Below are 15816 nucleotides of genomic sequence, written 5' to 3' on the forward strand. Positions count from 1 at the left end.
TTATCAGATTACGAACAAAAAATAGACATGTTCCAATTTTTTCCAAATAGACATGTTCCAATTTTTTTTCTAAAGGGACAGTTCCAATTTTTTTTCCAAATGGACATGTTCCAATTTTTTTTCTCCAAATAGTTCCAATTTTCTTTTTAAGATAATTTTAACGGAAAAAATACCGAAAGGTTATTATTATTATTTTTTTTCAATATCACTGATCTCAATATACCATTATTTTAAAGAGTTTGTACCCAATTTTTATTTTCTCGGTTACAGCGCCATCTGTGAAGCAAACTGCATAAAACTAAAACTCAAGTAGGGTTACTTTTTTTTTCACGGAGAATCTGCACCTGGAATTAAAAAAAATAAGGGTACCTGAAATAAAATTGGGGGAAAATGACACTGACTAAAATTAAAATCGTTTGAGGAAAATTATGTACCTTCCATAACATTTTGAAGTCAATGGAGGTAACCTCTAAGAACGATCAACCTCCATTAACGACCACTGTACTGAGGAACAGAGATCTGCCGCTTTCAAGAGGTTTCACTGTAATAAACTAATGGATAAGATAATATTTTGAAGTCAATGGAGGGGACTGACCAACCTCCATTAACGACCATTGTACTGTGGTACAGAGATCGGCAGCTTTCGAAAGGTTTCACTGTAATAAACTACTAGATAAGATAATATTTTGAAGTCAATGGAGGTAACCTCTAAGACTGACCAACCTCCATTAACGACCATTGTACTGTGGTACAGAGATCGGCAGCTTTCGAGAGGTTTCACTGTAATAAACTACTAGATAAGATAATATTTTGAAGTCAATGGAGGTAACCTCTAAGACTGACCAACCTCCATTAACGACCATTGTACTGTGGTACAGAGATCGGCAGCTTTCGAAAGGTTTCACTGTAATAAACTACTAGATAAGATAACATTTTGAAGTCAATGGAGGTAACCTCTAAGACTGACCAACCTCCATTAACGACCATTGTACTGTGGTACAGAGATCGGCAGCTTTCGAGAGGTTTCACTGTAATAAACTACTAGATAAGATAATATTTTGAAGTCAATGGAGGTAACCTCTAAGACTGACCAACCTCCATTAACGACCATTGTACTGTGGTACAGAGATCGGCAGCTTTCGAGAGGTTTCACTGTAATAAACTACTAGATAAGATAATATTTTGAAGTCAATGGAGGTAACCTCTAAGACTGACCAACCTCCATTAACGACCATTGTACTGTGGTACAGAGATCGGCAGCTTTCGAGAGGTTTCACTGTAATCAACTACTAGATAAGATAACATTTTGAAGTCAATGGAGGTACCCTCTAAGACTGACCAACCTCCATTAACGACCATTGTACTGTGGTACAGAGATCGGCAGCTTTTGAGAGGTTTCACTGTAATAAACTACTAGATAAGATAACATTTTGAAGTCAATGGAGGTAACCTCTAAGACTGACCAACCTACATTAACGACCATTGTACTGTGGTACAGAGATCGGCAGCTTTTGAGAGGTTTCACTGTAATAAACTACTAGATAAGATAACATTTTGAAATCAATGGAGGTAACCTCTAAGACTGACCAACCTCCATTAACGACCATTGTATTTACCACAATTCAGCTTTCGAGAGGTTTCACTGAAATAAACTACTAGATAATAGATCTGTAAAATAGAAATTAAAATAAGCTCCTGACTATATTAAGTAATTTTTTACAAATTCCGTATCACACAAAACCAAAATAAAATATTGCCTAACATATTTTTTACATAAAATTCGATTGAAAATTAACAAAATTAACATTATGTGGGATAATGAAATAAACGACATTTAACTTAACTCACTTCGTCTAATTCCAGTTCTCTACCGAGTACTCGTTCTCTCACCAAAAATGCTACAATGAAAATCCACGATATGGTCATGATCGCTGGCATGATTCCTTTCAAAAGTGTCCCCCATCTGTACACAAAAGAAATGATAAAAAGCCAATTAATTTACAATTCTAATGTTTAACCCTTTGACGCAAATATTTTTTTTGTAAGGGGAATCAGTAGGGAATCTAACGCTGATGATCAAACTGACCTTTTTTGATGTACCTTTTCTAAGAAACTATTCATGATATATAGCTTTGAAATTTTTGGAGATATTTGAGATTATATCAGTTGTATGCAGTGGCAATGTCATAGCGTTAACAGCAATACTTGCTGAGTTATGAAAGATTTTTGATTAAACTTTTAAAAAAGTGAAAAGTTCTAAGTTCATAAATTTTTAAAAAACTTTCTGTCAAACTTATGCATTAACAGTTATCACAGAGTAGACATGTATATATAAATATTCTGTGAGAAATAACTGAAGCAATAGCTTTTTTAGATGCTGATAAGAGGTACATTGAAAAAGGTCTGTTATAGCATTATTTGCATGTACACTACCGACTCCCCTTTTAAACTCATTTTTAATAACAAGAAAAAAAATTATTGTTTACGAATAGCATACTTATCACTTTGGTGGCATGGATACGGAAACTGTTGCAGATATTTCTTCACGCTTTTATCTTCAATTGAACCTGTCTGAATGTTGATGATAGCATCGTCTATGGTATCTTGCAGTTGAATAAATCCTCTGAAATATCTCAGATCTTCAAAGAAGTCATCATAAGGATAAGGCCTCCACCATCTGTTAACAAACATAATAAATGTATATCGACTACTTCTTTCAACCCTTATTTACAGAATTAATTACATAGCAGGACGTTAAAACTACACCCAATAATGAAGTCTTGGGGAATTTAGCATACGTCTAGCTTACTAAAGAAATCAAACAAGATTAACTACAAATTAATTATAATACAATTAGTTTTAAAACCTAGGGTGTTAGTGATGGGAAAAGTTAATAATAAAATAAATTTAGTGTTTTAAAGATTCAGGGAGAGGATTTCTTTCTTAAAATAAAACAGGTTTGAATTTCTCAAATTTCATTAAAATTATTTTGAAGTTAAAGCTTTGCTAAAAAAGAACTTAAATTTATCGATTCAAGGGAAACAGGTTCTATATATGTTTAGTTTTAAAATTTAATTTAAAGTGTTTCTATGAAGGTTAACCCTAAAGATTATTTTCTAATTGTTGTATAAGGTTAAACTTAAGGTTGGGCAAAAAAGATAAAAACGTATTAAAAAGACTAATACGGGCCATCAAAATACTGACCTGTACTTAATATATTCAGTCGTTGGTACATTATCAATATCCATTCGTATTTTGTAAGAAACTTTCTTTGGTAGAAGGTACTCAGAAATTCTTATAGTATTCTCTGGTTGATTTGGATCTGTTTCTTCGTCTCCCACAAATACGATAGCTGTAAAACAATCAATAGTTAACTTGGATAAATGGAATTTGAATCAATGCAATTGGACAAACTAATGTTTGAAGAGATCATATATCCAGTAATTGATTAATTAACACGTTGAATGTCACGCTAATTTTACTTGGCTTGCCCGTCTAGCCAAATGGTAAATAACAACAAACTAAATTTGCATATATTAGACAGGTTTTGATAGTTTTATAATAGGTTTAGCATACCTTTCAGGAAAAAGTGGTGAATTATATAAAACTACGAATTGTTTAGAAATAGTGTTAATAAAAATCAATTAAATTGAATTTATTAAACCAGGAATCACAATTAATAAACTACCACTTGAAAATATTTATTCGCAGTAGGGAGCAAGTTGGCATCTCTGTGTATATAAATAAAACTAATTTTGCATGCTCTATATTGCATTAATTTCTTCAAACCATTTTAGTAACGATAATAATATAAAAAGATTCGAAATTTACTCGAACTATGTGTTTCTAATAATCTTGGCTTCACCGGTCACTGGTGACCCCCGTGGTGCAACGAACACACTCAGTGCCGGTCGCTGGTGACCCCTACGGCATTCAACGTGTTAATTGTTTAGAACTGTCAAATGTAATTGAGTATTAAACTCAGTTTTGAGAGGGAAAATTATCACATTTTGTCACAACTTTTTTATGAAAATAACTGTTACCGTTATTTGCTCATCGCGACGGTTTTTTTCTCTCCCTCCCCCCCAAAAAAAATTATATGTTACCTGGAATGTTACATTTTCTTTTCGGTGTGTTACTGAATATTAGCAAATAAATGTATTTGTACACTTCGCAGTAAAAGTGTTCCTTTTTTTATTAATTAAAATGTGCTTGACCAGGGTGTTAACTAGTTCAGAATTCGATGATTTTCAAGAGTTTTTGAGCTAGCTAATTTTTAAGGAGTCTGATTTTTAGGAATAAGAATTGGTTTTTAAAAATTTGTGCTTATTAGCTATATCACAAAAATTAACTAAACATTAAGAGGACGGCTAGAGCCGTCATACGCTCCAACGTGTTAAAAGCGTAGAAACGATGCTTAAACAATGCAAGTAACTGCACTTGACGAATTAAAAAGCAAAAATTACTCTTTTCAGAATTCTTTAGAAAAATTATGTAACTAATGGTAACTCTTGTTACTTGGGGAGCTGTTTATTTGATGGCTATGCAAGAATAATCTATTTTATCTATATACATATGCATAGCTGACAACTTACACAGCCGTTAAGAAATAATTTTTTTAGTTGTGGCAACGTTAGCGCTTTGGCGTATTAAAGTCTCAAATTTTTTTTAGCCCTTTAATGGGCCATTTATTTCGTAAAGGCAAATTGAAGTATTTTTAGAACTGAAATAGTTATAAGAATAGTAATTGATATAAGAAAAAAACTCATTTAGTTTATAAAAATGCCATTTTTTTGATAGTGCGTCAGGGGTGAAAGCGAGACGGAAAAGAGGAAAGGCTGGTAGTAAAACCATTTCAGTTATAGCTAGTTTTGGGGAGGAGTTTACTTATTCTTTTTTTAAATTTTTCAACAACATCTACTTTATCTTGGAAAAGAAACAGTTTTATATATATGCCAGAATTATAAAAGAAATCGTGATAGTTACAGATATTTCATTTTTTTCGAAAAAATGCTGGAATGAAATGTTTTACGTACCAGGTTTTTCTCTTTTCCGTCTTGCTATGTAAGGGCTTTCACCCATGTAGTGCGTATATTTAACACGACCTATTAGGAACGTATTGACTTTCATTTTTCTTTATTAATAAAATTAATTTTATAAATGCTACAATCTTCGAAAGGAACAATGCATTTTATAACTTTTATACGTTTTCTTAAACTAACAAATGGTTGCTAATCTTATTCAAACGCATTTCAGGAAAGTTGAAGTTATTAACAAATGAAACCTAAATTTAATGTGGTAAAAAAATTCACTATAGACTTTGAAAATTGGTGGTAAATATACTTACCACGGCTTTAAAAGGGTTAAACTAGCACGAAGAATCAATAATTTAAAAAAAAAATGTTAATAAGATCTATTTGTAGGCTAATTATGCTTATAGATGTCGTAACGGTTTTGTTATTAGGAACTTCTTCAAAACTTAATTGATGTTTTACTGCAGCTTTGTAAAATTTTTTCAACGACTGTACAAGGTATCTTGCCATGGCTAAGACTGCATATCTCAACATGACTTAATTCAGACATCGTTATGTGAGGGGAGGGGGGAAGTTAAGATAGAAAAAAGCGAAGATTCTTGTGCAGATGAACAGCGACAACAATTAAAAAAGAAGAAAAGAAAACACTAAGTGCTCACTCGTGAAAAAATTATCGGAATTGACTCCTGTGAACAAAAGTATTTGGAAGAAAGAGCTTCTTCTTTAGACCTTTTTAAAATAAAACAAGATTAAGATACCATAAATGTCTACAAAATGTTCTCATCGAGGAGAATCGAGAAATATTTTTCGTTCTAATTTCTAGAAGAAAAAAAACGATAGCTCACCCGCCTTTTGAAAGATAAGATCATTAATAGCAATATTTTTAACTCATTTTAGGCCAAGGATAAAATTATTTTAAAAAGTGGTATTATTTTCATTGAAATAGGCTTTAATTAAAATCATTAAGAAACAAAAGTTCCTTGAATGAAAAATAATAATTTACTTAAGACCTGAATTCATGCATAAATAACAATGTAAATGGTGCATAAATGGTAATGATGAATAAAATGGTGGACTTGAAGCTTGAAACCATAATAAAACATATGGTTAGTCTCAAGTGGAATAATGATATGCTTTCCAAAAATTCGAATTTGTAAAAAACGTTCCAAGTTTAAAAAAAGTAGCGTGTTTTAAAAATTTCTCATCAGGAAAAAAATTCAAAAGATCAAACCGAAACTTTTTACTACAATTGAACTACTAACAATTTATAGATGTCTTCAGAATCTTTAAAAATAGTAAAAATAACTAAACGAATGAATAAATAAAATAAAATTAATGACATCTCAGTGTCAATAAAAATGTTTATTGAAATGGTGACACCTTTGGCTGAAAATAGGTTAAACAATAATAACAAAATATTTTTCAGATATCTTTCGAAAATGCTATTTTGATTTTTCAACATTTATATCTAAACTATTTTAACTAGTGGTTGTAATTGGGCCATTAAGAGTAATAAATGCTAAATAAATACAACAACCAACACTCCTTAAGTCATTTACGAGAATTAATAATAAACTCCATTTTTCTTGGGGGGGGGTTGTCATGCCATTATACTTTCCATATGTAACAGAATTAAAGAGGAAAGGCAAAGCTGCAAAGCACGATAAGAGTTGAATAAATAAATAATACTAAGAAACTGAAGTGGAAAGATATTACTTGAATGAAAACTTCTTCGCTTCAAAAATATACAAATTGAAAATAACAGTCGACATGTTCCGAGCGCTCAAAAACGGTGCCCATTTTCCAGACGTGTCAGACATGAATGAGAGGAAACAAAAGTGCTTTGATGAAAAACGTAAAGTTTCAGCGAAAAAGAGAAAATAAAGGTGACAGACACCACAGTAGCCGAGAGAGAATAAAAAAAGGAAAAACAGAAGAAGAAAAGTTTTTGTTCTGTTTCTTGCTATATTTATATCTTTCGGCTACTGTATTTTTCGCTAGTTCTGTAGTTATCACCTTTATTTAAGGTGATAGACACCACAGTAGTATTTTATTAAAGGTGATAGACACCGCAGTAGCCGAGAGAGAGTAAAAAGAGGAAAAACAGAACAGGAAAAGTTTTTGTTCTGTTTCTTGCTCTATTTCTCTCTCTCGGCTACTGTATTTTTTTACTAGTTCTGTAGTTATCGCGTTTATTTTTCCCTTTTTCGTTAGCAACTTTACTTTTTTTTTCGTCAAAATACTTTTGTTTCCTGCTATTCATGTTTGGTAAGTCTTGACAATGTGCGCCTGTTTTTGAGTGCTTGAAACAAGTTGACTACTATTTCCAACTTGTATATTTTTTTATGCGAGTGAAGTTTTTAATTAATACGATAAGATTTTGTCATTTGTCACTAGCTTTCCTCGTCTATTTCATACAATGACAAAAGAGACACACACACTTATTGAATTGTAAGTTACCTGCAATGAATTCTCTCCTGTCATGCAATGTTGCAGCGGCAGCTTCAAGTTCAGTTTCCGAATCAAATCCAATGAAGCGATCCAAGCTTATGCATTCAGTCACGTTGCCAACTAGTTCCACAAGATGCAATAACGAACGACTACTGGTGTTGGGAGCATCCAGCCAAGAAAGAGCAGCTCCCCACGAAGAAGATTTTATAAACCTCGAGACAGCATTAGAAGCGAAAAATTTCTGAAATCACAAAATTAACGGATGTTACAGTTAATACCAGATGCCTACTTTGTAAAATTAATTTAGTGTAGCGTTGCCACCATTACTGGTGTTGATGTTAAACTAAATACATTTCAAAGTACAGAACTGTAGTTAACGTGCAGATATCATCATCAATAGCTCGACAGCCCACGGTGGGCCATGGCCTTCTCACGAAGTTTTTTCCAGGCTATCCTTTTTCCTACAAGAGCTTCCCAGCTTTTAGTAAGTTAGTTTAGTTAGTTAGCACTTCTACTAACGTGCAAATATAAGAATTATAAAAGATGTTCTTGTTTTTTCAAACGAAATGTTTTTGCAATCAAGACGAAAATTAATTCCACTCAGTACAAAAGTATGAGCTGTCTGTAAATAATTAAAAAAATTAAAATAAAACTGTAACAGCCAAAAAGTAAATTAAAAACGAGTGTATACGCACAGTAAAAATTTTAGTTTTCCTCAACATCAAAAATCGTGGTAACTATGCGCCAACATTTTTCACATCGCAGAAAATAACGGGTGATTTAAAAAAATCGATTAAAAAGGGAAAATAAATAGAAGAGTAAGTTTTGTTGAGTCCCGTAGGCATTGTTTTTCATCACACTTCAAAATCAGCTACAAAATTCTTAATAGATGGCAATGATAGCTGGAAAACACTATGAATAATGTTTGCAAAATTATCACCATTTGCATCAAAAAAGTTACCTAGCTTGGTGACAAAATTAACTGACGCTTGAAAAAACATTTTAGTTGGAAGAACATGACCCTGGAACAGAAAACACATCGTTTTTACAGGTTTTTCAAATCAGCCCCGCCATCTATTGACATAATTCGTAACTAATTTTATAACTTGGCAGGTAATTCTGGTTTCCTACACAAACATTTTAGTAGGAAGAACATGACCATGGAATAGAAAACACATCGTTTTTACAGGTTTTTAAAATCAGCCCCGCCATCTATTGACATAATTCGAAACTAATTTTATAACTTGGTATGCAAGTCTGGTTTCCTACACAAAACGCAAATATGTATGGGTCATTTTGGTGTGGCCATAAATAAATGAAAGTTACTATTGTCGGTTTTAAACTAAGTTTATTCTGAGTAAAATTAAATTAAAGTACTTCAAATTTTACTAAAGTTTGATAAAATTGGTTTTAAATGTTAAGAAAGAAAATAAAAAAATTATTTGACTCCATTCGCATGTAAACTGCAAAAAAGATCGTAAAAAAGTGGTGATTTCTAATCTGAATTTAGTTTTGTTCCGTAAGCTACAGTTCAAAATTTAAAGAAAACATAGAAAAAATTACAGAATAATGGAAAAAGAGAAAAAAAAATATTAAAAATCCTCCCAAAAAGATATAATCTTTTCATCAGCTCAAACGACCATATTCGCAAAAAGGAGTGCTTTCTAATATTGTATCAATAACGCGAAAGTCAAATATATCGATACAATTTAGAAAGCACTCCTTTCTGCGGATATAATCGTGGGAGTTGATGAAGAGGTTATATCTTTTCCCCATAGATTTTTATTAATATTTTTTTCTCTCTCTTTTCATTTTTCTGTAATTTTCGCCACATTTAGAACTTATTTTATGAGTTCTATATACTTGCAGCTCATGCGCAGTAAATAAAACTTATTGTTTTTCTTAATTTTCGTCGTTTTTCTTTTTGTCCTTTCCGTATTTATTTATTGTGCTATATATACACATATATATGTATATATATATAATTAGACCTAAACTTCATCATAAACTGAAATGTATTATCCCCTTTTTCCTACCATTCCTTACGTAACAGAGAAGCAGGGGCACGCACTTAATATTCACTCGAGCGAATTTTGAAATATCCTGATTAGAAATATATTATATAATTTTATCAAAACTGTAGCCTGTCGTGAGAAACCGATTGCAAATCCGAAATTAGCAACGTGAAAATGTCTAAGATCTGTTACAAATGTCAGGCAACAAAAATTGCACCCGGACGCAACAGTTTAAATGTTTATAAATAAAAAATATCAAATGGTAATGGCTGGAAGTGTTCGCTAAATTCAAAAGAAAACATTCTATTTCAGTTCACTTCCGCTGAGAATCAATTGTTGTAAGAGGTTATGTGCTAAAGTCTAAGGTTTCCAAAAAATTTCATACCTGCAAAGATGAAAGCGTTTCATTTTTCCTTTGGAGATAATGCAATCCTGTTGAACCTTCAGCAGCTGCTTTGATGAACTTCATTTGTTCTTCAAGCGAATTAAAAGTTTCATTTATCTGGTTAAAGTACAATTAATATTTTAAAATGCACAAAACATACCAATTTACAACATTATCAGCCCTGCAACATTATGCACAATAATTGATACAGAGTACTTTACAATTCTTCTGAATTTTATTAATGAAAAGTATGATAGATACTACGGAAATGATTCTGGAATCATATGCAGAAATTTTAAAAGTTATTAGATTTTTTACTTTTTTGCCTTACATGTATTTGATACGTAACTTTTTGAAACAGGTCAAAGTTTAAGAAGATACTGAATCGTTTGCTTTACGAATCACCGGTAGATTCAACCTAGAATTGAGAGGGAAAGATTATTTTTCAAGAGCAAGATGTATTTAATATATTTATTATCTGGATAGTTTAAAAACTTGCGGATTCTCAGATTTCCACAGTTGGAAATCTTAGAATCGATTAACCCGTTTTGTCCCGAATTTATATATTGAAATGATACAAAAAGAGGTTTTATGGAAAAAGTGGTATAACATATTATAGAAATTAATTGGTTTTTCTACTGTTAGGGCATTCAAAAAGTCTTTGATAGAACAAAAAGTACTTGCTCCTTATAATTCTAGATCTAATCAGAAATAACTAAATCATTGTGGTATCTGAGGATCTTTTAATTCTCCCAGATAAATGAAAATGCTGAAAAAAGTTTCCCACCACAATTAATGTCCTTGAAAAAAGGAACTGTCCTATATATAGGACGCTGGGCGTTAACCGGTTAAACAACCCTGTGTAGGACTTTTTTCATAAAAATCATTTTCCTGCAATTCCTCTTATTAATCAGAGTATGAAGAGGAAATTGCGACTTTTATTCGTAATTAAAAACCGTTCACTATTATTTGTAATACACATTTTGCGAACTAAGAAAATTCTTTTCCATACAAAAAAAAAGGTAAGGTGTGTTTGAGGTTGGCAAATGGAAAAAATAATACACCTCAGGTAGAAAATGAGGTTGTGTTTTGCACCAAAACTAACTTCATTAATAAACCCCAATTTCAACCTCATTTACACCACATAAAATATTCTCATATATAACTCCACAATACTTTTAGTTGTGATTGGGTGAAAAAATAGCCTGCACACCTAACAAATAACCTCTCTAAATTGGTTGATCTAAAATAGATTTCCAACAACCTCAAGTGTGAATAAAACAATTTCATACACCTTGATTATGCAACTTGATCTTTTAAGGTTGTTTTTGAAGTTAACTTCAAATAAACCTTAAAAACACCTTAAATTGTAGAAAGGGTTTCCTTATAAATTATTTCTGTAAGTTTTAGCATGGGATGTAATTTTTTTAGTAAGTGGTAACAAAAAGGTAATAAACCTGGACACTTTAATACACTCTTTACCCGCACAGAATGTGATTATCAAAAGAAAATATATTTACATGAAAGTTATCGCCTACCAGATCTTTCAACATTAAAGTAATATCTTAGAAAGGAAATTTCCTATTAGCACTAGTATTAATGTAATATCTTCGTAAATTTTTTTTAAGGTTCGTGATTACTATGTTTCCTTACTTTTGCAATGATGTGAAGTGCTGGTTCATAGCTCTTAGGAGAAAAGAGTATCTTTCCCCGAAAGAGAGGTTTTAAAAATCCCCACAAAATGGCACCACCTCGCATTTTCATGATTTCTTTGTATCCGTGCCGGCAAAAGTCAGCTGAAAATAATTAAAATATATTATTTTAATGTTGATAAAGATGTTTCAGACAAATTAACGCTTTTTTATGTACAATCAGGTTTAACCTAAAAGAAATATTCGTTTGCAATTATGATGCATTTCCTATTAACAGGGAAGAGTTAGACGTTAGGAGTTTCGTTTCTAATTTGAAATACCACTTAGTTGTGCCATAAATAAAATATGAACTACTTATTTAGGTGGTTTACAATTTAAAATAGCTAATTAAGTATATATATATATATATATATATATATATATATATATAAAAGATATAATCTTTTCATCAGCCCACACGATTATATCCGCAAAGCAGAGTTTCCGGTTTTTTGAAATAAAATTTCATCCTTTTTTTTTAAAACTGTTGTTTGTTATTTTTTTACTTATTATTCCCCCCCCCCTTTTTTTCATATGTCTATAATTTTTCTTTGTTTTATCTTCATTTTGAACTTATCTAATGAGTTCTGTTTACTTGCAGCTTAAGCGCAATAAATGAAACTTATTGTTTTTCTTAACTTTCTAACTTTCTTCGTGTTTTCTTGTATTTATTTATATATATATATATATATATATATATATATATATATATATATATATATATATATATATATATATATATATATATATATATATATATATATATATATATATATATATATGTATATATATATATATATATATATATATATATATAGGTGTGTGTGTTTATTTTAACCCCTTGGGGACGGGTGATTCAGAAAAGCATTCGTACAAAATCAGAATCAAGTTGTAATTAAATAAAAAACGGTAACTTAAATGTAGTCGTTGCTAATTTAACAGACTTACTTTGCTTTTACTTTAATTATTGTTAGTTTAATCATATATATAATCAATGTTAATTCAAAGTATAACTAAATAGTTTTATTTTGAACAAAGTAATGGTGAATTAAAAAAATCAAACAATTATAACTCCTCCCACAAATGAACTGCTAAAGAAATACTTTGATTACCAGTTTTATCTTTTTACCCTGATTGATACGGTTTCATGCTGTCACGTATTTGTGACAGTCGGCGCGAAAGGGTTAAATATAGTTGTAAGGTATGATAAGTGTCGAATCTGAAAATAAATTTGCTTTTTGAAAATTTTCTTTCGATCGGTTTTTATTTTCAAATGGCCCTTACTTAAAAAACGCGTTTATATTTAAGGAGCTGAGTGGATGAGTCAGGTAAGTGACATTTTCAACATGACTGTCATTAGGGTAAGAAATAAAAAAGTGGTATGAGTTACAGATATTTTATTATAGAGTTGTTGTAAACAGGGCTTATAGTTATTTGCCTTAATTTATTAACCACTACATAGTTTAAAGTAAACAAAACGATGCAAGCTTACACAAAGCTAATGAGGATTAGTTATATTAAAAGTAAATTGAAAGCAATAACATTTCTGTTACATTAAACATTACCAAATTGATGCTTTCACTCTATGACATTTTCCTGTGAAAATGTCACTTACCTGGTACATCCACTAAACTCATCATTTATATCATATGCTATACTTACTCGGTAGTCTCAAAAGCTCTTTTTCTTCGATTTTGTTTTCTGTTTCTGAGGGAGCGAGAAGTTGAAACCTTCGACTTAATGAAGTTAAAGGTTTTCCGCACAAGATCTGCCCTCCAACTGCCATCGCTTCAGGAGCTACAAAAACACAATATTGAAGATTATTACACACATACATCAACAATTAATTTCACTCTTATTCTCTTTAGAAGGCATTTATCGGTTAATGGTTAAGACTGGAAGTTAATGCAGATAAAAAAAAAATATATACATATCAATGAGTAATTGGCAAAATTTAATAGTTGTTGTGACTAACCATTACATATTCTTTTTTATTATTGAAGATTAACATCCAAAATTATACCATATATTGTTACTCGATTAAAAAACTTAATACATTTAAAAATATATAGATTGGAAATGACAGTTGACATATTTCAAGAGCTTAGTATGCACCCTTTTTCAAGACTTGACAGACGTGAATGAATTCTCATTCATGTTGATACTAATGCTTTGTTACCAGGCCTGAAAGCGAGACCGAACAGAGAAAAAACTGGTAGAAGAATTATTTCAATATTAGATAATATTCGGGAGGAGTTAATCTATTCTCCACAAAAAGAATTCACTGCAAGGAAATTTATCACGGCAAAAAAGTAATTCAATATGAAAATTGAATCCATTAAAAACAATTGGTAGTTATGGATTTTTATTATTCCGGGAAAAAAACTAAAAAATGAAATTTACTTGTTACCAGTTATTACTCTTTTCCGTCTCGATATATATGGGCTTTCAGCCCTGTTTGTTACCGATATATAGCACTTTACCATATTAACTCTCTTAAAACGTAAAATAAAGGTTACAAATTATACAATTATATCATAAATTAAGTAAGTTTTCTTTAGCACGTCACCTAGTTAATAATTGCTAGTTAAAGTCTTCTCATAATTAATTATTTCATTTAGCGGCCGTTGAAAAATAATTTCCTTAGTGGTAGCAGCATAAGCATTTTGCCGTATTAAATCTTGAAGTTTAATTTTTTTTAACTACCACGATGAATCAATAATTAAAAAAAAATGTATCGATAAGATCTATTTGTTGGCTAATTATGCTTATAGATGAAGAAATGCCTACTTGCTCCACTTTGTAAAAAAGTATTTTCAAGTGTTAACAAGTTTTTAGATCAGCATTTTTTACTTCAAGTAATTTTCCACAATTACTTATCAAGAATTCAAAGTATCCCATGAAAAGGCAACTTTATTGCAGTTATCCATCACCTCCTACATCAAGAAGCTTCCACACGATCTTTTATAGGTAGTCTGCGCAGACTGTTTAAAAAGTGAACCAGTTGTGCGCATGAACCCAAATCCTTTTATAAAAGTAATTGAGAGAAATTTATCTTATATATTTGAGAATTGAATCTGTAGTGGTTGACAAGTGAATAGGGCAAGCCAATAATATTCATAAATAAAATAAATTTTTAGTCAATTATTTGCCACCACTTTCTTATTTTAACTATATTCTGTATTAAGTGACTCGTTCTGTAAGTGGATATCCTTCACGGTGGTCTGATCGGACTACCTATGAAAAACCGTGTGGAGGCTTTCAGTTATAGAAGGCGTTGAGTTATCTCGTGTTGGTACTTTTAATGAGTATGCGTAATTATCCTTATTCTACAAGTTTTACTATTTAATTTGCTTACAATTTTTTAAAACTTTTGCGGAAAGTGGAGTTGGCATAACCGTAGATGTCTTAATAGTTTTGTTTTTAGAAAACTCTTCCAAACATAATTTTTATTTTACCACCACTTTGTAAAATCTTTTTCAACCACCGTACAAGTTGGTAGGCAGGTTGAATAAAGCACAGAGATATTATTAAAATAAAGATAATTGTTGTGTAATGAAAAGCAAACTAACTAGCTATCCAATCGGTTCCTTCTTCTAGTTGTCGGAAAAGTAGTTTTACTTCGGGAATCATAACTTCAGTGACTGTTTCCAAGTGAGATGTCAGTTTGTTTACTATTGCAGGAGCATTAGATAGAATGCTCAGTGTTTTGGATGCCTCCTGTGCATCTACCTCAGCTTCTTTTAAAACACCTTCTATGCCTAGGGTTCCAAACTGGAAATAAATGAAAGCAAAATAATTTTTAATATTGTAATCGGTCACTTAACAACGAAATTAAGAATCCATACTATATCACTAAAGTAATATACACATATTTATCACATATATTATAACGCGCTGAATGCCACGCTAATTTTACATGGCTTGCTCATCTGGCCACACGGTAAATAACTACAAACTAAATTAGCAAATACAGGCAGATTTTGCTAGTTTATAAAAGGTTTAGCATAACACATCTGATAAAAGTGGTGAAGTGTATATGCATACGAATTGCTTAAAAATAGTGGTAATAAAAATCTACTAAATTGAATTTATTAATCCAAGAATCACAATAATTAAGTAAATTTTGAATAAATTTTCCGCTATTCCATAAAAGAGTGTAAATTTCATGGGTGAAAGCCCTTATATAGCAAGACGGAAAAGAGAAAAACCTGGTACGTAAAACATTTCATTCCAGCATT

The 15816-nt window shown here is 31.1% G+C and overlaps 1 protein-coding gene across 1 annotated transcript in view; it reads right to left on the bottom strand.

Annotated features, from left to right (window-relative positions):
* The window catches only part of LOC107441908 (uncharacterized), a 195311-nt gene that overhangs the window by 74461 nt on the left and 105034 nt on the right, over nucleotides 1-15816 (bottom strand). Inside the window, exons 42-49 of the mRNA XM_087160784.1 lie at nucleotides 15148-15349; nucleotides 13238-13372; nucleotides 11538-11680; nucleotides 9885-10001; nucleotides 7494-7725; nucleotides 3205-3352; nucleotides 2498-2677; nucleotides 1849-1963 (exon numbers count right to left, since the gene is read on the bottom strand). Coding sequence (XP_087016910.1) covers nucleotides 1849-1963; nucleotides 2498-2677; nucleotides 3205-3352; nucleotides 7494-7725; nucleotides 9885-10001; nucleotides 11538-11680; nucleotides 13238-13372; nucleotides 15148-15349 — 1272 coding nt within the window. The remainder of the gene's footprint in view (nucleotides 1-1848; nucleotides 1964-2497; nucleotides 2678-3204; nucleotides 3353-7493; nucleotides 7726-9884; nucleotides 10002-11537; nucleotides 11681-13237; nucleotides 13373-15147; nucleotides 15350-15816) is intronic.

This window comes from Parasteatoda tepidariorum, chromosome 4, assembly GCF_982258835.1.
Source record: "Parasteatoda tepidariorum strain Cologne lab strain chromosome 4, Ptep-v5.0, whole genome shotgun sequence".
Lineage (NCBI taxonomy): Eukaryota > Metazoa > Arthropoda > Arachnida > Araneae > Theridiidae > Parasteatoda > Parasteatoda tepidariorum.